This window comes from Propithecus coquereli, unplaced genomic scaffold (assembly GCF_000956105.1).
Source record: "Propithecus coquereli isolate 6110/MARCELLA unplaced genomic scaffold, Pcoq_1.0 Scaffold32, whole genome shotgun sequence".
Lineage (NCBI taxonomy): Eukaryota > Metazoa > Chordata > Mammalia > Primates > Indriidae > Propithecus > Propithecus coquereli.
The window spans coordinates 2,980,463-3,001,961 of NW_012148841.1; the positions used below are offsets into that span (position 1 = coordinate 2,980,463).

At 40.9% G+C, this 21,499-nt stretch overlaps 1 protein-coding gene across 1 annotated transcript in view; it reads left to right on the plus strand.

Annotated features, from left to right (window-relative positions):
* Nucleotides 1-21,499, plus strand: part of MAGI2 (membrane associated guanylate kinase, WW and PDZ domain containing 2) — a 1,576,038-nt gene that overhangs the window by 1,442,797 nt on the left and 111,742 nt on the right. Inside the window, exons 15-16 of the mRNA XM_012650290.1 lie at nucleotides 2,869-3,061; nucleotides 9,606-9,854. Coding sequence (XP_012505744.1) covers nucleotides 2,869-3,061; nucleotides 9,606-9,854 — 442 coding nt within the window. The remainder of the gene's footprint in view (nucleotides 1-2,868; nucleotides 3,062-9,605; nucleotides 9,855-21,499) is intronic.

Genomic DNA, 21,499 nt, shown 5'->3' on the forward strand with positions numbered 1-21,499 from the left:
GAATGGGCAGCCTCTGCGCAGCAACGGCAACAGTTGCAGGTGGATGGAGCAACACAGCTACACGATAGAGCCAATGGACAAGCATCTGCGATGCTACTCAGTGCACCATGCTCAGCTCAATTCCAGTTTATTTAATATCTGTGGCAACCTTTTTTTGAAATAAGGTGGAAGATAATGTAATTATAATATATATGCATAGAAAAATATATAATACTATATAACAAAATATACCAAAGTGTTATATTGAATACACTATTTATTTAGATATTCCATTGTAGTAACTGAATATACTGTTTATTTAGAAATAAATATATAGAGGCCTACTCTAACCCACTCTAATACCACCTCCACCACATGACTGACACCCCCCACCTTGCTCTATTTTTCCCATTGTACATGCCTTATAGCCATGCCATATAATTTACCCACTTATTGCATTTATGGTTGACCACTAGAATGCAAGTTCTTTTGTTTATTAACAAAAGTTTATGTTTATTAACAAAAGTCAGAAACTTTTTTTTGTAGTTCTCTGATGGATTCCTAGTACCTAAGAGTATCCTGGGCTTAATGAATATTTGTTGAATAAATGAGGAGAGTGTCTCAGATCACAGCACTATTGCAGAAAAGCAGATGCTTTGCTGGGCTCTTCCTTCTAATAAATGATATTAAACTGCCAGCACAGAATGTAACTTCAAGAATATCTGTATATCTTGCTGTTTATCTTGCTGTTCTCCTGTGGCAAAAGAGAAACAGCAATTTTCCAATGTGAAATTTTACCTTTACTATAATATTTTTGTAGAGGCCCCAATAGCAGCTATGGCTCTCTCAGTTATAACTTCTATTTTTTGTTTCTCTTTCATCAGTTCAAATCAGAACTATATCTTAATATTAATAATTAACCATTCAAGAAAAAGTTCACAAGAAATTTTTTTCCTCTATAATTAGGTATAAACTCTCCCACTAACATATACAGGAAATCTAAAGGTTGAAGCGTTTGCTTAGGGCCAGACCAACTAAATGCAGCTTTTTCATGGGCAATGGAGAAGCATTAATATTTATTTTAACTGGCTTTTGCACAAAGCACTTACCAAATCTTTGAAACACTCCACAGTGGGTTGAACCTTTTGAAGAATAGATTGGAACATGTTTATAAAGAAACTCACAAATTCAGGTCGGCATGACCGTGGGGAAAATGGAGAATGTCAGAGCATGCCCGACTGCTGGCCAATAGCAAATGGGTGCGGTGGGTTTCAGGGGAAGAGCCTCGTGGTGCAGGAGGTGTGAGGCCTGTCCTGCGATAGCGATAAGAGCCACTCATCAGAGCACTAATATATTCAACATGGAAGCAAATCTATTCCTCACCCCACCCCAACCCCCAGGAATAGGGGAAAAGCAGTAGCAGTGTGGGGATGTTCATTCCATGGAGAAAGAGAGCTACTCGATAGGCCGAGGCTGTGAGGTCTTCAGACTATAATTTTACCTACACCTGAGAAGTCCTGGCATGTGGATCTGGTTGTCATGTTGACAGGCCACACAGAGCAGTGTGACTAAGTGCTAAGGAATCGTCCTGCTGCCACACCTGAGGACATGCAAGCCGAGTAGCTGTCATCCACAGATATGGAATTTGAAAGAAATTATCGTGCCTGAAAGAAATCAATCTGTGAGCAAGGGATCATTTTATAAGCATTTAAAATAAAACCTGGAGTAAGTCTCTGTAGTATCATCAGGCTAATGGTAAGCACTGCCTTCAGATGCTATATGTCTAAGCCACTGGCAGAAGAAAAAGGGGACCTATTGTCCCTGAGTTGGAAGAACTGTTTGTAGATTAAACAGCAAAACTAAAATATTTAGTACTATTCTTTTATCCTCTGAGAAAGAAAAAAGCCTTGCTAATGAACACTAACCTGAGTGCTTCTAATGAGACGTGGGAAACCTTATGTGTTGCCTTTCGTCACAGTGCCTGGTTCGGAGAATTACAGCAACAATAGCAATAACGGCATTTCCCAGACAGCTACCTCCTCAATTCCTGGCATGGTAGCCACCTAAACAGCAGAAGCATTTCAAGGGACAGGCAGAACTGGGAATGTCCTTTGCACAGAGGGCAGTGCTCTGAGGAATTCTTTGAAAAAATAGAGCAAAAATGTGGAAAAGGTTTGACTGAGATTTTTTTTGAGTAAGTCAACTGAACAGAAAAAGCCAACTCTGAGTTTTGCTTTTTCTTTTGTTTTCTTTTTACCCTCCAGCTTTTCAAAGCAAAGAAGAAAAAAAAAAACTTCTAAAGCTTTATCAGTTTAATAAAATACAGCATCTCCTTTCCCCCGGGCTCTTTTTGATCACTCACTATGTGCAATGAAAAAAGTTAAATGCTTCGCATGAGTTATTTCATTCAATTCCCCCAATAACTCCACGAAGTAGGCCCCATTATTATTTTCCCATTTTGCAGGTGAAGAGACTGAGGCTCACAGAGCATGAGAAGGCCACACAAATAGGAAGTGGAGCCAGGATTCAATCCCCATGTTGTTTCCATCCAGAGCTCATGAGTGATGGCCAATTAGCATCTGATTTTGAGGGGTTAGAATTTTCCTTCAGGGTGACAATTTATAAGCCAGGTAGCAAGTGTCCCCCAAACTTCATGGCAATCAGCATCCAGTTCAAAACACTTATTTCTCTAGAAAAAAGGAAGCAACCTGCAAGAGTTGGAAGGGCATCCTTCAACCTCTCAATTTTTTACTTTTCAAGTGCATGTTCAAGTTTGGGGCAAGGGATAGAATGTGAGAATAATATCTTCCACGAGTTACATAAATATATATAAAAAGAAAAGAAAAGGTTTGAAATGTGAATGTCCTTTCCTTCTCACTGCTTCTCTAGATTTTGATTGGAGCCGTCATTGCCATGGGCTCAGCAGACAGAGACGGCCGCCTACACCCGGGAGACGAGCTCGTCTATGTCGATGGGATCCCAGTGGCTGGCAAGACCCACCGCTATGTCATTGACCTTATGCACCATGCAGCCCGCAACGGGCAGGTTAACCTCACTGTGAGAAGAAAGGTGCTATGTGGAGGTATGTACCTGGAGTCCGCAGCAAGATTTCAGGGTTAGGTGGTGAGATGCTTTTTGTGAGACACGGTAAGGGTACTTGAAACAAAATTTTAAATCAATTTCTATATTATTTGAAGAAATAAACAACCTAGATATTCCCAAAGTAATTACGATTTTGAAAGTCCAGATTTTCACCCCACTAGTAAAAAAATCCAAACAGTCCTTGAGGCCTATGTTTTAAATGTAGTCATGAAAAATGTGTAGCAAAGCCTGGGGCTAATTTAAGGTATTTATGCTCTTTGCTCTTTGGTAGATGCTACTTCTAAGAAGAGCATTATAGCAGTGGAAAATATGCCTTTTGAAAATGTTCCTCTTTGTGTTTACTAACCAAGAAGCACATTTCGATGCCATAATAAAGCAACCAGGATAGAAAACGAGCTTTCATTGTACAGCCTGATAAAAAGGTAACAATAAAACTGTTACCCTGATACAGAAAAATACGGCTGTACCTCACTCTGAAAAAACACAATTCGTATAGTTCCAAACTTATGAAACAGATAAATTAGAACTACTTATTCCCTTTACGACCATTTTCTCAGCTTCATAAAAGAATCCACCAAAGACATGCTTTTCAAAGTCGGCCCTCATATTCATAATATGATTCAATTTTTCTCTCTTCACCATATCTACCCCCCAAAAAAGAATTATATTTTCAAGGAATTTGTCTGTTACAAGCACTACACTATTTTATATAATATGAGCATTCAGTAACATTGGGGTTGTAGATCTTCCCTCAGAACCACCCAGCCTTTGTTCTGTGAATCAGGGGAGCAGCAGCTCCAATGATGTCCTGCTGTCACCTTCTGTCCCAGCCTCCTGCTGGCCTCTCTGCTCAGCCCCTTGATGGCCCTCATACAGAATCATCCACACTAGAATTAGGAAGGACATGAGCAATGTGAGCTCCCTCTTGTTACAGATAAGGAAAGTGAGACCCAGAGGTTTGGTAGCTTGCCCAGCAGTCCTCAGTGAGTCAGTGACAATGCAGAGATGGACTCTTCTCCAGGGCCAGTGCTTATTTCTTTATGCCACTTTCAGTCCACTTCCCCACACCACCACCCTCCCCAACCCCAGTACATCAGGCCAACCTTTGGCATATGTCACTCCCTAATATAAGGAGTCTTCCATATGTGCTATTATAATATTTGCATCAAAAAAAGGACCACCAGCTAATGACAGGCTGTGAATGACTAGAGAGGATAAGGTTCATTAGTCAGACTAAAAATCCTTTTCTTTTTGAGTCCCTTAGAAACTAGACTTTGAGCAAGGGCGGTCATTTAAAAGGGCAAGTCAGAAGAATTGTCAGCCCTCACCAGTGGAGACTACTATATATCTTGTATCGTATGGAGGTTTTGCTAAGAGGTGCCATTCGTCTTTAGAAATTCATGACATGTCACTTGACCCAAAGAAGTAAAACATCTTGAATTATGCCTTATCCTTGGGCGAGATGCCAGGAGGAAGACAGTGCTTGCTTGGTTAACATTTAACTGTCTCTCTTCCTGCAGAGTGACTTTTAATAAAAAAGTTTTCTGTGCTATATGTTCTGTAACCTAAAGATAAATTAAAAAGATACCTGATTTACAAGGAAGTATACTGCAAAGTGCAAAACCAATGCACCAACATAATTTCATGCTCCCCTTGCCACCAGCTTATTATTGCAAATTAAATTTTGTTCTAATCAACCCAAGCTATTGGAGTGTATGCCAAATGCTGCAAAAAAAAATGTATTCTTGCAATTTGTGGGTCGTGTGACTTCCGCAAAGATGCTCTTTGCTGCAGTTCTTACCAACTTTACTCAGTTAGGCTTTTGAGTGTGTTTCAAGTGCATTTAATTTTTGAAAATGTTCCGCTGCAGATTGCTCATTCACACCAGGAGAGTTTCCAAGTTAATTCAGCCCACTCTTCCTTGAAAGCTTCATCAGTATTGAAAATGATTAAGTTCAGCAAAGGATACTTTGATAGCAAAGTAAATGCCTTGAAACAGGATAGAAATGATAAAAACAAAAAAGGCATGAGAAGACGACCTTTCTTCATAGCTGCCATTTCTCCAAAGTGAGAAGGGACAACTACAAATGGATATGACAATGGAGATGCCGTTTCAAGAATTATTATTGTCATTATTATTATTACACTTTCCTAAGCAAAGGCAATGGGAGGTACAGCAAAGGCAGTGGGCAGTGGGATGAGATGGCTCAAAGTTGAAGGGAAGTGAGAAATCAGCTCGGGAAGAGACAGAGGAGCAGAAAGAGGGGCAGTGTTGCTACCTTCTTGCACAAAGGAGCAGTATTGTGAGGAAAGGACTAGGAAGAAGGGAGAGCACAAGGGTTACACCCTTCGGCCTTATCCTTGCCTCAGCTTGTACCAATGCTCTCCCCACCTCAGAAGACAGAGGGCACTGACTTCCCGATGGATGCTCCAGAAAGAGGACACATCCATCACAGGAGATAAAGACGGGTTAGCTACATCGGGCAAAAACTTAAGATAACACAACTTGTCCCAAATATTAAATTATAAAAAAATGTACACACTAAAGATAGAAAGGCAAAATTCTCAATTAGGTAATGGCAAGCTAGATCCTCAAAAGTGAGAAGTTGTTGAGTAAGGGAAGAAACTATCTAGTAGCATCTCCAATTTTATTTACCAGATAATTAGCACAGATCTTGCACCTTGAACTAGTTTTGAGAGACAATGTCTTATCCATGCCAATAGCTCTGATATTTAGGTGCTTTTTTCCCCCAGGACATTAGAAGCATGGCTTTAATTTCAAAACATATTTCAAAACAAATACTTGTATGTTTAGTAGCTCAGCTTTGAGCCATTCAACCTAATGGTACATTGTTTCGAATGCACACCATTCATCTGAGAGGACAGTGTCTCTGAGGAATTTCCTAAAGTATAAATCTAGAATCCATATGAAAGAAAGTTTTATGACTGAATCAAAACATGTTAGAGTCAGTCTTAAAGCTATCAGCTTCTTTTCTCTAACACCCAATGGAAAGTCTAATTCTTGGCCTAATGCCAAGCAAGGGAAAGTGTTCTTGGCAGCTGGGTGAAAAGTTTACCCAGTGTTGAGAGTTCCAGTGCCTTCCCTGCTCCTGGTTACTACACTTTTTGCCAATTCTAAATGTATTTCCCTTGTTCTTTGTGAGCACGTCACCCATTTTTTAAACAAGCTGTCTGCCTGGAGAGTATAAACCAGGAGTGTCTGCACCAATGCCTGCAGGCAGGCCAGCCCTGACTTTTGCAGGACCACAGCCTGTGGGCTGCCCCCACCCCGTGAGGTACCATGAGGACCTGGAGCACATGTACGTGGAGACCGCAGCCCACGTGTCCAAGTTCTGCCCACTCATATACCCCATCACCTCAGCCATGCTTCAGGGAAAAATATGCCCATCTGCAGCACTGTCATCCTTCTGGAGACAGTCATGAGAAGAGGTCCAGGCACACCTTGGAGGCAGGCAAGATCTATGTGGTCGCAGAATCCTAGAGTCCTGGTATCTAATGTGTGGTCTAGAAGGGAAACAAAGGCTCCAGTTGAATAAGTCCCTTTGGGCCTGTGGATTCCTCACTCTATGAAAAAAAATAAGTAAATAAATGAATAAATCAGGTATTTGCAAGAGGCATTGGGGAGTGGTCAGGGCTGTGGTGACCTGCAAACCACATATCAACTCCCCAGCTCCAGCTGACAAGCACCAAATATTTCAAGAGAAACTGGAAATCGGTATTTCTCTAAAATCTCCCTATTTATAAACATTGGCAATTAGTTTTAACAATTATTAAACAAAGTACAAGCCAGCACCGTGCAAACCCGGAGCAGCCCCTGGCCAGTGGTTATCTGTTCCAATCTAAGCCATCTCACCTGGCAGGCTGTCAGGGACTCCCACCTTCCCAAAGGGATACCCTCTCCCAGTCAGCACAGCAGTGATTTCCAGTGTGACTGGTGGGGATGAAATGGAAGCTTAACCTAAAAATTAATTATTTGACTTGAGCAAATACTGACTGAATTCTATGTACCCATTTATATGTGATCCAGAAGAATGGGTCAGGGATCCTGGAAATTAGTGCATTTAAAAGAAAAAAAAATTATACACAGTATTTAGTCACTTTATGATGCTTTACTATACTATTCTAAAAGAGCACTGTTGATGCCCTACCCAGGAAGGGTTTTTGGAAAGAAGCCAGTTTCATTTGGATCCAGAGCCAAAGGATGTGGGGTAGCCTCAAAGGCAACCATGCTACCAATTGTCCAGTGTCAGGGACCCAGAACAAGCCCAGGAGCAACTTGGAAATCTTCTTAACTCCCTGATTTTAAATATCCTCATTTTGCTAAAGATAAAGAACTTTATTCTGGGATTGAAAGAAAAGTCCAAAAGCAATAGCAAAGTATTCTATTAATGCATTTGACTCTTTCACTTGCCCCAAGACCACTCATGTTGACTTAGTCAATGATTTTCTTTCTCTCTCTAGAACCTGTGGCAAAGCCACTCCCAGCCATTTACTGCAAAAACAGATAATTTTTCTTTGTTGCTGATTTACTGACAACTACAGCTCTCAACCCCCTAAAATGTGACAGCCAGAAAATGAGATCTCTCTTGTCACTGCCTATGACATTTAGTTACTGATTTGGTCCAATAACTCGGGGAGATTTTCAATTTAATGTAGCAGCATAATAATTGTTTGTTTTTCTTCTTCCTATCTCTAATCACTTTATTTCCAACTTGTACAAGGACTGATAAAGGACATGTGCTTCACCAAGACAATAACAACTTGTCTTTGGATGATGTTTTCCAGCAGGGAGGATACATTTTACAGGCAGAAGTTTTAAATTGTGGTTGAAAAGAGGGAAAGGCTTTGACTTTGACAGTCTGTTCTTTTATGACCTTAGCACATTTCCTACAGATAGCAAGCATCCATTTTTTTCTTTTATTAAAACCTGATGAATTAGATCTTAAAAGAAAAATCAAATTTACCAAATAATAATAAATAGCAGCCTGAGTCTCATTCATTCTGTGATTACAAACAAGAAAGAATACATTTTTGTAAGGCTATGTCTTAATCTGAGTATGTGAATAAAGGCAGTTCTTTCTGTAGGTATCAATGTAACAAAACATCTCTTATAGTCTCTGTTCTTTCTCCCTGGCTTTTCCATTTCAAAATTGAATTGCAGCTTATAAAGTTGAGAGCCCTTTGTGGAGCTTTTGCTAATTATTTTTAACTTGCCATATGAGACAACTTCCACATTTCTAAATAGGAGACCATATGTAGAGACCAAAAAGGAATCATTAATGCTGATTATTTTCCATCTTATTGTTCCTCTGTTCCATAAACATCTTTTGAACACACTAATCAAATTGTAAGATGGAAATGAAACAGTCTATTTCTAATTACAGTATTCTAGGTACCTGCATCAGATCTTTTCATCAGAGTGCCAATACCTAGGTATTAAATTAAAATGACAAAATTCTTTCTGGATGACAGATCAATCCTTATTTCAAAACCTGGTTTCTCTTGACTGCCAACTCTCTATCATTTCTCCATGTAAATATGCCTGCTTTCTTATGAAAGTATTGGTTTGGTTTATCTGGTTGATAATAGAGTATATTTTGTAATACTATGGACTGTAAATGAACAAGTCCTCCAACACCTCCTTAGAGATTAAAATTTGTAATTCCTTTGCCTGATATCATTATTAGCTTTGATCCTAGAGCAAGCAAACTACTTTTTTCAATGAAAACCTCGATTGTTTTATTTATTCCTTTAAACTACTTCATTAAGATATGGTTGATATACAAAAAGCTGTGCAAACTACTTTTAAGAGTATATTTCCCACATACATGAAGTGAATTAACACTTCTAGGCTAGCGGAATATCTAATTACAGAAACAGAACTATAGCTCTTTAGAAAAATTTATGATAGGTTACTTTACATAGACATTTCCTGGGCTGTTAGCCCTGCTTAAAATACACCCTCAGCAGCATTTCTCAAAGCATGGCCTTGAAACTTGATCCATATTCCTGTGCCCAGTCTTGCCTAGACCTACTGAAATACCTTTCCATGAGGGGGTCGGGGGAGGCCTGAAGATGTATATTTTCTACAAGTTCTTTAAGTGATTCTTATGTGCCATACAGTTTACAATCCTGTCTACTTGTTCCATGATCATCGTCATTAAATAATTATTATACAGCTAAGAAGCTCATTATCTAAAACTTGGCGTTGTCCCAGGAGTTTGCAATCTTCACAAGAAGAACATATAAATAAGTAGCAGCGCAAAGGAGGCTGATGAGGGGTTTAACCTGTATTTGCTATGAAGATTTAAACTGGGCCAAGACCTGGGGACTCCATACCTAGGTTTGTAGCTTTCCAAATGCTCTGTGTATCTAAGGGAAAGAGCAGCCAATCAACCAGGCTTGTAACAACACCAGTGTCTAGGACAGTGCCTAGTACGCAGGAGGTATTCATTAAGAGCCTTGTCAAATAATTGAGTGGCTGTGTATGGTATGTATTCCAGGGGAGCCCTGCCCAGAGAACGGGAGGAGTCCAGGCTCTGTGTCAACCCACCACAGCTCTCCACGCAGTGACTACGCAACCTACACCAACAGCAACCACGCAGCCCCCAGCAGCAACGCCTCTCCTCCTGAAGGCTTTGCCTCCCACAGCCTGCAGACCAGTGATGTGATCATTCACCGCAAAGAGAACGAAGGCTTTGGTTTTGTCATCATCAGCTCCCTGAACAGGCCTGAGTCTGGATCCACTATAAGTAAGTGTCTGATTTGCCTGTGTTTGAACAAGGGGTCTTGTTTTTATTTATTCTGGTGGTCGGGATACTGGACAAGTAAAGCAGAGGACTGTTGTAGACACACTGTGTAGCCTGAAAGTCGCAGGCAGTGGGCACAAATAAGGCCTCCTTCATACTGACTAGCCAATCATGGCTGACCTTTGGCTCAAGAAGAATGCAAGAACACAGCCAATGCCCCCCCAACCCCTCGACCCCTATAGAAGCTTTTCATTCATTTGTAAATGGGGAAGAAAATAAAACAGAGTGATGTAGTCATATTGCTATGAAAGGAGGGGTGCTCCTTTTTATGGGCTGGTCAGAGAATGCTTCTCTACGGAAGTAAAATTTTGATTGAAAGCTGGTCAATAGAATGAAACCAGGCATGCAAGGATCTGGGGAAAATCAGTCCAGGCAGAAGCCTTAAGGTGGGAAGGAGGTCAGCCTTCAAGAAATATACAGAAGCCCAGTGTGGCCGTGGCACAGTCAACAAGGGAGCGTGGCACAAGAACAAGACAGAACTAGGCAGGAGCCAGACATGCAGGCTTCATAGGCTATCAGTGAGCAGTCTCAGCTGTAGTCTAAGTCCGTGGCAACCACTGGAGGGTTTTCAGCAGTGGACTGAAATCTGACTTATATTTTTAAAAGATGGGTCCAGCTGCTTGTGGAAATCGAAATCGGCAGGGAAAAAGGGGGAACAAGAGTGGGAGCACAGGACACAGTCAGGAGACTTGTGGGTCCAGAGATCCGGTGCCTTCCCCAGGGTACGAGCAGTGCGGTAAGGGGAGAAGCAGATAAATGCAACTTCTCAGGCTCCTCCAACCCTCAGGTTCTATGAGTCTGTACAACAGGTGACAGTCAGAGGCCACATTTCTCTTCCAACAGGCCATCTTAGTAGACTCTCAGGCTTCTTTGGTTGTTTTTCTTTCTGCAACACTATTTCAGAACTCGTTCAGCACCCTGCAAGCAGTAGGACAGAAGAAGGGATAGGAAAACTTGTGCATTGTTCATGTTGAAGTGGTTTGGCCCAAAATGTTGTGAATAGAAACCCCAGAATAAAGGAACATTAAGAGAAAAAGAAATAAATAATTGCATCCATGTTGTAGTCCTAAAATTTTTATAAACCGTGGTAGTTTTCAGCACATGGAGATAGGGGAAGGGTGAGTGTCAAACAGTACTCAAGAAATGAAATTATTGAGAAGGAATAAGAACTTTCTAAGATAAAGGTAATGCTATCAAAAAACCACCAGAACTACATGAAGAGAATTGCCCCGTTTAGCTTTTGCCTGGAAAAATTCAAGAGTGAAAAGTATAGAAGCGTTAAACCTCGGCGAATATGTGCAGAAGCCAAATTACATCCATCTGAAAGTACAATTTCATTTCTCTCTTTCTTCTTGATAAGCTGAAGAAATAAATCCAATCTTTAAGCATAAACTAAAAGCAGATTTCTGTCAGTACGATGGATTCACCAAGATTAAAAGGACACAAGACTAAAGATTTTCATGAATTATATAAACAGCCTTCCAATAATTTACACTTGGGGAAAATGTTCACAGAGAGGTTTTGCAGCTATGCCAGTCTTTCAAATTGTTTATTGGGGCGGAATACCTAAAGGACTGGAATAAAAATAAAAAAGTGTGCTTCCACGGTGAAAGTGTTAAGCATGCATTCAAAGTCTCAACTTTATTTGAAGCTTTATTTCTAAATGTATAGGGGAATGTGTGTGTGGTGTGTACAACATGCATGCACTTACTATGTAAAGAAACCACAAATACTTTTTCTGTGGCAAATAAAATCTGTGCATAAGTAGATTTGGAAGAGAACAAGTGCAAACGTTTATAATTAATATGTGAATTTTTCTTCCTACCAAGTGACATCAGACTGACTTCACAAGAACAATTCTAACCACTTTCAAAATGGTATTACTTTACATCACCCTGGAGAGTGGAACTATATCCTAGAGTTCATAATGCTTCATAACTCCTTTTTTCACATATTTGTTTCGTTTCAATTTAGGGAATTAGAAACACAGGTTGCCCCATGCTCTGTAGCAAAAGCAGCTATTACACTGATGGCACATTGCATTTACAGTCTATAATTTGTAACATGCACCTAAAAGCTTCCTGGAGCTGATGCTGCTTCATACTTAACATCTGTGATAATTTTGAACTCTAATTTCGAGGAGAAATGCTAAGTGCCTCATGAATGGAAAAGAGCCATCCTTGTGCCATGATATCCACGGTCAAAAACATCAAGGGTTCTGGGGCTCTGTGAGACTAAGAGAGGGTTATGCTGTCGGGTGCTCAGGAATCACAGTCATCATCAGGGCTTGTGTCCTTTTTCTCTTCATATCTTACCTGAGTCCAAGGACCATTAATGTATTCACTGGCTGTTTTCATGGCTACTAAAGCCTTTTCTTGGTGAACGAAGTGCTGTTTGCGTTTGACAGTAGCACCATTACATTTAGGCAAGGGTGGTGTGGTTCACAGCCTGGGTGCCACATACTGCCTGGATTTGAAACCTGGCTTTATCTTTTACTAGCCACGTGGTCCTAAGGAAGTTACATAACCTCTTGGGGCCTCAGTTTCCTTGGTTGTAAAGAAAAGATCATTTTAATCCTTAGGTGATGGGGTTGTGGTAAGAGTTAAATGAATTAATACATAGAAGTGTTTAGAGCAGCACTGGCTCAGAATAAGCACTAAATATTTCATTGCTGCTGTCTAGAGCACCATCCCTGCTAGGAATATCTTTCCATTCACCAGCTCACTCTTCTTGGATAGCACAGAGTTCACACTGGCTGTCAGTTCAGTTAGCCATTAGTCAGAGCCAACCACCCTCCTCCCAGGGCAGCTAAATCTGGGCAGCAGATGAGCATATCTCTGAGGGCAGCTCCCCTTGTCCTCCCTTTCCCCATACACTGACCTGCGAGCACAGTGTTTCCCACCACCCCACCACCTGCAGCGCGGGTCAGCGGTGGGGGCAGCTGAAGCGCTGGCAGCCAAACCAGGCCAGCTGAATGTGCCTTTGCTGAGGCTTCAAGCTGGAATGGCAAGTTCATCACTCCAGAATTCATAAGCCAAAAAACTAGAAAAGCCATGGAAAACATCAAAATTTAGACTGGAAGCCATGCCTTTTAGAATCTGCCTGCAAACATTATGACACTATTGAATATTATCAGTGAAGAGGGGAGAGATGAAGAACCCAAATGTCAACTTTCCCTCCCTGTGGGTAGAGATACTTTCTATAGCTTCTTCAGCCATGCACCAACTTTGCCAGGGGTGGGGCATGTTCAACTAATTGAGAAATTGGGAGATGGGGTTCTGGGCTTATTTATCGCCTGGTATTTAGTAGTGCTGTTTACCAAAGCCTCACATATTTGTTTTCAAAATATTATTTCCCCAAAAAATAAAAAGGAACTTTATACCAATCAAGGTAATGAAGCAACAAACTGCTTTCTTCCGAGGCCAGTGACTCAGAAGGCCAACCATTGCTTGGGAGTAGACAGGTCTTAGAAGCCTCCTATCTGTAGTACAGAAAAATCCTTCTTAATTTAAAGTGAGAATAAGACAGCTTCCTGAGCTTTTTGTCCCATTATCCAAAGTCTCAAGTATTTGTTTCAGAACTTAAAATTGGGCCCAAGGGAAAACAAAGTGGTTTCCAGACCAGAGTTTAGGGTAAGAATGAACTATAACAGGCAATTGCATTTCAAATTCTTAAAAATATTTAAACAAAGATTTATATACAGAGATGTTCATTGCCATAGTATTGTTAAACATAGAAAACTAGAAATAATGCCAAAATGGGTAACTTTGGACTATTTGGGAAGTTCAAGGCATTTCCTGGCATTGACTACTTGTCACTCTCACTGAGGTCTGTGTGCACAGGAGAAGACTCAGGTAGCCTTCTGACCCTGTGTGGATCAGATGCTTGCTCTATAAATTGTCCCAGGGGCTTTGTGCAGTGGAGTTGATAGGCTGGTCCTTGGGTCTCCCCAGCTCAAGCCCTCAGTCCTGACATCAGGTTTTATTGCAAAGCTGTAACCTGTCCTTATAGGTGCTTCCTACCTCCTCACCAAACCTGCTTTCCCACCAGAGGTTCCCAAGAAGGGCTTTGGTACAAGTGATGAAATAAAAGAGACCCTTAGTTTCCACCTTTTCTATACTGTGTCAAGAAGGTAATGTTGGAATATATGGGGTAGACATACATGGCAGCTTGGACATCACTGTTGGAGACTGACAGCCTGTTGAGAGAATTTCTAAACTTAGATACAGGCCTATAACAAGCCATGAGTTAGAACATATTCAGGATCGCAGCTGTAGCACTAGTCTAAACAGCCAATGGTGGGGGAACAAATATTTCATTCCTTCCTTCCTTCATTCCTTCCTTCCTTCATTCCTGTTCTCCCAGTGGTGCTGATTTGATTGTCTGTCTCATCAGCTCTGTCTCTGAAGATCTTTGTTTCCATGTGTGTCCTTTCCCCAGTAGCGGTTGGACTTTGGCTTGGTCATCCTGACTTCTTCCCCTAAGGCCACTGTGATGTTCAGGGAAGGAGTTGGTTATCTGTGGCAAAATGCCCTGATGACTTCCTCAAAGTCTTCATGGTGTCCATAGGCTATGGAGTTTAAAAGTTATTGTAGAGATTCAAAATCTTAGCTAGCAGGTCTTTTATGACATTTTAAATCATGGTCCCTAAAAAGGATGAAATAAAACTGGAACTAGTGGTAAAGTTAGTATTTTTCCCACCAAAACTCACCTCACCAACCACGCAACCACTGAATAATCCTTGAATTTAGGGAAGGCACAAAGTAAAACAAATACCTGACTTTAAGCTGTACTACCAGGCTGTAGTGATTAAAACAGCTTGCTACTGGCACAAAAATAGAGACATTGACCTCTGGAACAGGACTGAGAATCCAGAGATGAAACCATCTGCATATGGTAATCTAATCTTTGACAAAGCTGACAAAAACATACACTGGGGAAAAGAATCTCTTTTCAATAAATGGTGCTGGGAAAACTGGATAGCTACATGCAGAAGACTGAAACTAGACCCCTACCTCTCACCTCTCACAAAAATCAATTCAAGGTGGATAACAGACTTAAACCTAAGGCATGAAACCTTAAGAATTCTAAATGAAGATGTTGGGAAGACCCTTTCAGACATCGGCCTAGGTAAGGAATTCTTGAAGAAGACCCCCAAAGCAATCGCCGCAGCAACAAAAATAAATAAGTGGGATCTAATCAAATTAAAAAGCTTCTGCACTGCCAACGAAACTATCATTAGAGTGAATAGACAGCCCACAGAATGGGAAAAAATATTTGCTCTCTACACATCTGATAAAGGGCTGATAGCCAGAATCTATCTAGAACTCAAAAAAATCAACAAGAAAAAATCAAACAACCCCATCAACAAATGGGCAAGTGAAATGAACAGAAACTTTTCAAAAGAAGACAGAATAATGCCAGCAAACATATAAAAAAAATGCTCAACATCTCTAATCATTAGGGAAATGCAAATCAAAACCACAATGAGGTATCACCTAACCCCGGTGAGATTGGCCTCTATCAAAAAAACACAAAACAACAAATGTTGGCGAGGATGTGGAGAGACAGGAACACTTCTACACTGCTGGTGGGACTGCAAATTAGTGCAACCTCTGTGGAAAAGAATTTGGAGATACCTCAGAGAGCTAAAAATAGAAATACCATTCGATCCAGCAATAGCACTATTAGGCATCTACGCAAAAGAGCACAAAACATTCTACGATAAGGACATCTGCACCCGAATGTTTATGGCAGCACAATTCACTATTGCAAGAATGTGGAAACAACCCAAGTGCCCGTCAATCCATGAGTGGATTATCAAAATTTGGTATATGTTTACAATGGAATATTAATCATAAGAAATGACAGTGATCTAGCACCTCTTACACTTTCCTGGATTAAACTTAAGCCCATTATCCAAAGTGGGGCACCACAAGAGCAGCAGAATGGGATCCATTTGTACTCACCATCAAATTGGTATTAACTAATCTACACATAAATGCACATATCAGAACAACATCTATTGGATGCTGGGGAAGGGGGAGGGTGGCGGGTAGGAGGGGGGAGGAGGGAGGAGCGGACGGGTATTTGTATACACAAGGAGGGCAATGCACACTACCCGAAGGATGGACATATTTGAAACACGGACTTGGGGGGGGAACCAAGGGCAACACACGTAACCTAAACATTTGTACCCCATAATATGCTGAAATAAAAAAATAAAAATAAAAAAAAGCCAAGATCTGTATAATCTTTGAACAAAATGAAAAGAATATTGGACAGTGAGCCCAAGCCTCACACCAGCTTATCCACCAACTCCTGTGTCCCTTGAGCAAGTCACTTGGTCTTCCTGTGCCCCTTCCTCATCTAAAATATAAGGGAAGATCTTCTGTACAGCTTCTTCCAGCTCTGAATTACATTCTCCCATAAATCAGCATGGAAAATAAGGTAGTAGATTAGTTTTCTTGGAGTGTGAATAGTCTTGAGTAAGTTTGAGGCTTGTATCACATTTTTCATTAGCTTAAGCTCTCATTTTAACTCTTGTTGCTTTCTTCTTTGATTATGTATTGAAAGTGGCTCCGACACTTTGAATTCTTTTGTTCATCTCAACCTCTGTCAAGAAATGATCTGAAACAAGCACTTAAATACACTAAACCAGCTCCCCTTTTAAGGCAATGTAAGGCAGTTTTTTTCTCCCTCTTTCACTTCATAGCACACTTGTAAAATGACAACATTTGTTTAACACACTGAGATAAAACAAATGAGGCTGCTGAAGGCAAGAGGCAACCCCCCAGAAGGTTCTACCCCTCGCCCCCACCAAGCTGCACCCAGTCATCCTCAGCTGTCTTGGCACACCTGCAACCTCTAGAACATACTCCTTGTAATGGCACCTTGGTTACAAAGCTCTGCCCTGAAGGGAAGCCTCTAAATAGCAACAAATAAGCACTGAGGTGCTTATGTTTTATTGGTTTGGGTTGTGGTGGTGGATTTGTTCATTAATCACCTTAAAAACAGATAGTGGGTGCAACTGGTGCTGTTCCTGGTACCTTCTCTACGTCATTATAAATTTTGAATCATCAACGTTCCATCCCCAAAAGTCATTGCATCGCTAGAAAGTTACTGAAAGCATACTCATGCAGTTGGACATTCCTATTAATATTTCTCATTGGTTTACAAAGGCTAGTTCCCTTTCAGAGTTCTTAATCAGCTTTGCAACATGTAATAATCCCTTATTCCTTAAATGAATCTCTGCTTTGGATTCCTTCAGCAACACAATGCTTTTACTCTGGGCTTTGGTTATGCTGAGAGCAGCTCACTTAGGAGCCATGATGGTACGACCTACACCGTTCATGTGAGTCCTTTCATAACAGAACAAATAAGGGGGGTGGGGTCCCTAGGTAAAATACCAATTCCTCACCCCACTCCCCACAAATATCCGGCTTCTAAATATAAGTCATTGTCATCAACACAGAATAAGCAAGTATCTTTGGGAAAATTTACATGTACAAAAAAGATAAGATTGTGTTCATCGTCTGCACTGATGTGCATATGTTTTAAATCATATAAGTCTTTTCACATTTATTGGCGTGACTCTCTGTTCCATGAGGTAGCCTAGGGTAAGAGTGGAGTGTTACGGATGGAAAGTGCATCAAGAAAGACAGCACTTTCTACATACAGTCCAGTCTTCCTATGACAAGTTCTTGCCCCTAACATCCCCGATAAAAATGTCTACAGGGTAAAGTTCACCATGCCTCTGTCACATTCGAGACCCTGGGTAACCTGGAGCTGCTTTTCACCAACAGCTCTTCACAGGTTCCATTCCATCCAGGCTGGGTTAGTTACCTACTCTGTCCCTCAGCCCATGTTTTTCCTCTGCCACTTGGAATGCCTTCTCTTATGCAATCATAATTTTTACCAAGATTTCTCCCAGGCACTGTGCTCAGAATCTTACATTGTATTTAATCTTCATGGCACCCCGATGAGGTAGAGACTCTTGCCCTAAGAGTAGACATTTCTCACAATCAGCTCAAAAATCTGATCTCTTAAACTTTGCCCGACCCCTCCTCCATCTCCCCCATGTGTTTTCTGTAATTCCCATGTGGAATTCTTGTCTGTAAACCCACTAATTGTTTCCTGTTCCATGACTTCCCTTCTGTTATTATGTCTGTTATTACTATCTATTATTGTCATTTTACTTCTCATGTGTTTATGTTTTGCTTCCCCTGACAACAAAATTGTAAGTTCCTTAAGGGCAAGGAACAGTGACACTTCTTTAAATCCTTCTCAGTTCCTGGTAGGTGCTTTTCAAGGGTTTTCACGTAATTTAGGTTGATGAGACTCTCCTATAGTGATCAAGCACAGGGCTCATCAAAGGTGAAACTGTGAATGTGCTCTGCCCTAACTCACCCTGCACCTAAACCTCTCCGTTCCTCCCTCAAAGGCAGCAAGACATATTTTTGAGAATGGGCGAAGCAGCAGAGAATCACTTAGGGGAGGAATTGTGTGCAAGCTGGTCCTTGCCCAGCATGAGAAATTACACTGTAATAAAGTGGAACTGCAGCAATGTCCCAGAATTCAGATCTCCCACCAGTTGTTCTCAGTCTGGGTAAATGATTTGGTAGCCAGCTCGGGGTCTGATGAAATCACAGATGAGAGAACACTCTAAGAAGTCAGGGGCGGGGAGCCGTGTGGTACCTCTGGGCAGCCCCTCTAGGCACACACGTCTGGGCGGCAAAGCCCTTGTCCTCTGAAGGGCCAGGCAGTGGCCTCGGAGTACTCTGATTCACCTCATCCTGGCACCGACTCCTCCAGGAATCGTTATCCATCTGTGTGAGCACCGCCTTAGCGATAATTATATGGTCCTAAACAGGAGAGTTTGGATGGCGTCCCAAGCTCCTTAGAAAAAAGTATCACTTCACATTATTTATTCATTTCACAATCCTCATTAACAAAGCAACCCGTTTCAGTTCCAAGTGAACAACTTCTGAATCGCATTACTTCTTTATAGGATCATACTCAGCTAAGACCAGGATGAATAGGACCTATTGATTCAATCCCATTCTTTCAATAGTGAACATGACTAGTTTTGTTCCCAAATTAAATCCTGGATGCCTGGGTCCTACCAATAAGCTAAAAAAAAATTTTTTTTGCATCAAACTCTTGAGTACTCTGATATCCAAACATTGAAGCATATATTAACTAAAGTAGACAAATGCAAACATTTCACCCTCCTAGCACTAACAAATTTAAAGATCATTAAATCATAAGAACAAGTCTGCAGAGAACACCATCATTCTTATTTATTCTCAAGAAGAGGAGCAATACAATCTATTAAAAAAATCTGTGAGTGTTCACAGTGCATTTTTTAAAATTCTGGACTATTTTTCTTATTGTTTGAATGAAACTCATAAATCATAAGTTTCTCCCACTAGGGAATCATTTTTCAGGAAAGTTTTTATTATTGTGTTCAAAGACTCTCCAGGCAGCAGCAGAAGGTGGATGTCTTCTTACCTTTAGCTATTCAGTTGTCTTGAAAGCTAATAAATGGGTGATCAGTGGCTGTTTCCGCTGGGTTTGTGGCCTGCAGCTCCTTCTTATTTACTAAATAGTACAGGGGGATTGCAACTAAGAAGAAACCCCAGGTCTCATGTACAGAATGATCCTCTACCAATGGAGTAAGCCTGCCCATCACTCTCCCATGGGGTTCAAACATACTCATAGCCTGCAGGTCACTTTTACAGAAGACATTTTTTCTTAGTATTCTATTCCAGGCCTCATGTTGTATAAAATTCTCTGTAATTTTATTTTTCTTCTTTTTTCCCAATAATCAACCACATAAAAAATATGTCAGGGAGGTGTCCTAATAAAGCTGGTTCCACACATGGAATCATTTTAAAAGCATGTTGTTGCTAAGTGGGTACAGTTTTGTCACTTATCACCATTGTCCAACTCTGTCGAAAGGGAATTATAAGGGACTATCTTTCTTATTTGGATTGGGATAAATACCATTTCTTTTTTTTTTTTTTTTTTTTTTTTTTTCCAAGACAGAGTCTCACTGTGTTGCCTGGGCTAGAGTGCCGTGGCATCATCTTAGCTCACAGCAACCTCAAACTCCTGGGCTCAAGTGATCCTCCTGCCTCAGCCTCCCGAGTAGCTGGGACTACAGACTTGCGCCACCATGCCCGGCTAATTTTTTCTATATATTTTTAGTTGTCCAATTAATTTCTTTCTAATTTTAGTAGAGACGGGGTCTCGCTCTTGCTCAGGTTGGTTTCGAACTCCTGAGCTCAAACAATCCGCCCGCCTCGGCCTCCCAGAGAGCTAGGATTACAGGCGTGAGCCACCGCGCCCGGCCAAATACCATTTCTTTTTGATACCCGACTTCCACCAAGGACTTACGGAGTCCCTCTACTGAAACTCCTTCCTACCACACCAAATCTGGTAAAAGTTCTTTTTATGTGTGCATTTGACCATCAATAAATTTGCAATTTAAGCTGGATTTTTTTCCCAACCAAACTATTCTCAGCACTTAGTTGGAATCATTTCTAGAGATTAATCAGCCAGCCTTTTCTGGGTGATGAATCAGATCACTAGGCATTCCTAAGGTTTTTATACTGCCAGAGAAAATTAACTAAATAGTAGAGTATGCCATAGGCATTTTTATTTTTCAATCTGATCTCTCCCAGACCTTATTTCTCTAACCCAGGCAAAGATTTGCTCCACAAAGATGCTCAGATGTTGGGTACCTGATGAACCCATCTGTTTTCAAGAGTGAAGTGCCCAAAACCTTCTGTTCTAAGGCTGTTTATCATAAAGATGTATATTTATGGATTTATCACGAGAGGAAGGTCTTCCGGAAAGCAAGGAAGAGCACATACTATAAAAGACTTTGCCCTTATGGTTTTCCAGCACAGAGCAGTTGATACTGTGTGAGATAGAAGAAGAATATTTCAACTTAGAAATCTCCGTTCGAGTTTTATTAGGCTTGTTAGATAGATAAACAGCAAGATGAAAAATAGCTACATTCCTATAGGCACTTGAAAAAATTGACATAGAATAAAACCTGGGTGACAAATTGGCCACTGATATTGATGCTTACTGGAGCTAAGTCACTCCCAGCTCCAGTCAACATGTATGATCACAAGCTTTAAAGCAGACCTCAAGGCACCTACATTCCTATCCTAGCTCAATTTAAACTCAGCCATATGTGTCACTCTTGTGAGATAGAGGCAAACTGTTACCCAAATACACTTTCCAGATGTAAAGTGAATACGTTAGGCCCTCCCTACTGCTACTGCTAGTGCCTTCCTTGAGGTTCTAGATTAGCACTGTGCAGTAGAACTTTCTGCAATGATGGAAATGTTCTATTTGGTACCATACAATACTGTATCCACCAGCCACATGTGGTATGGAGCATTTGAAATAAAACCAGCATGACTGAGGAATTGAATTTTTAATTATCTTTAATTTCAATTAATTTAAATGGCCACATGTGGCCTATAGCTACCATGTTGGACTGCACGGCTGTGGAGTATTTAGTGGCCATTAAGTTACCTGCCTGCTTCCAGCCTCATTGCCACTCCCCC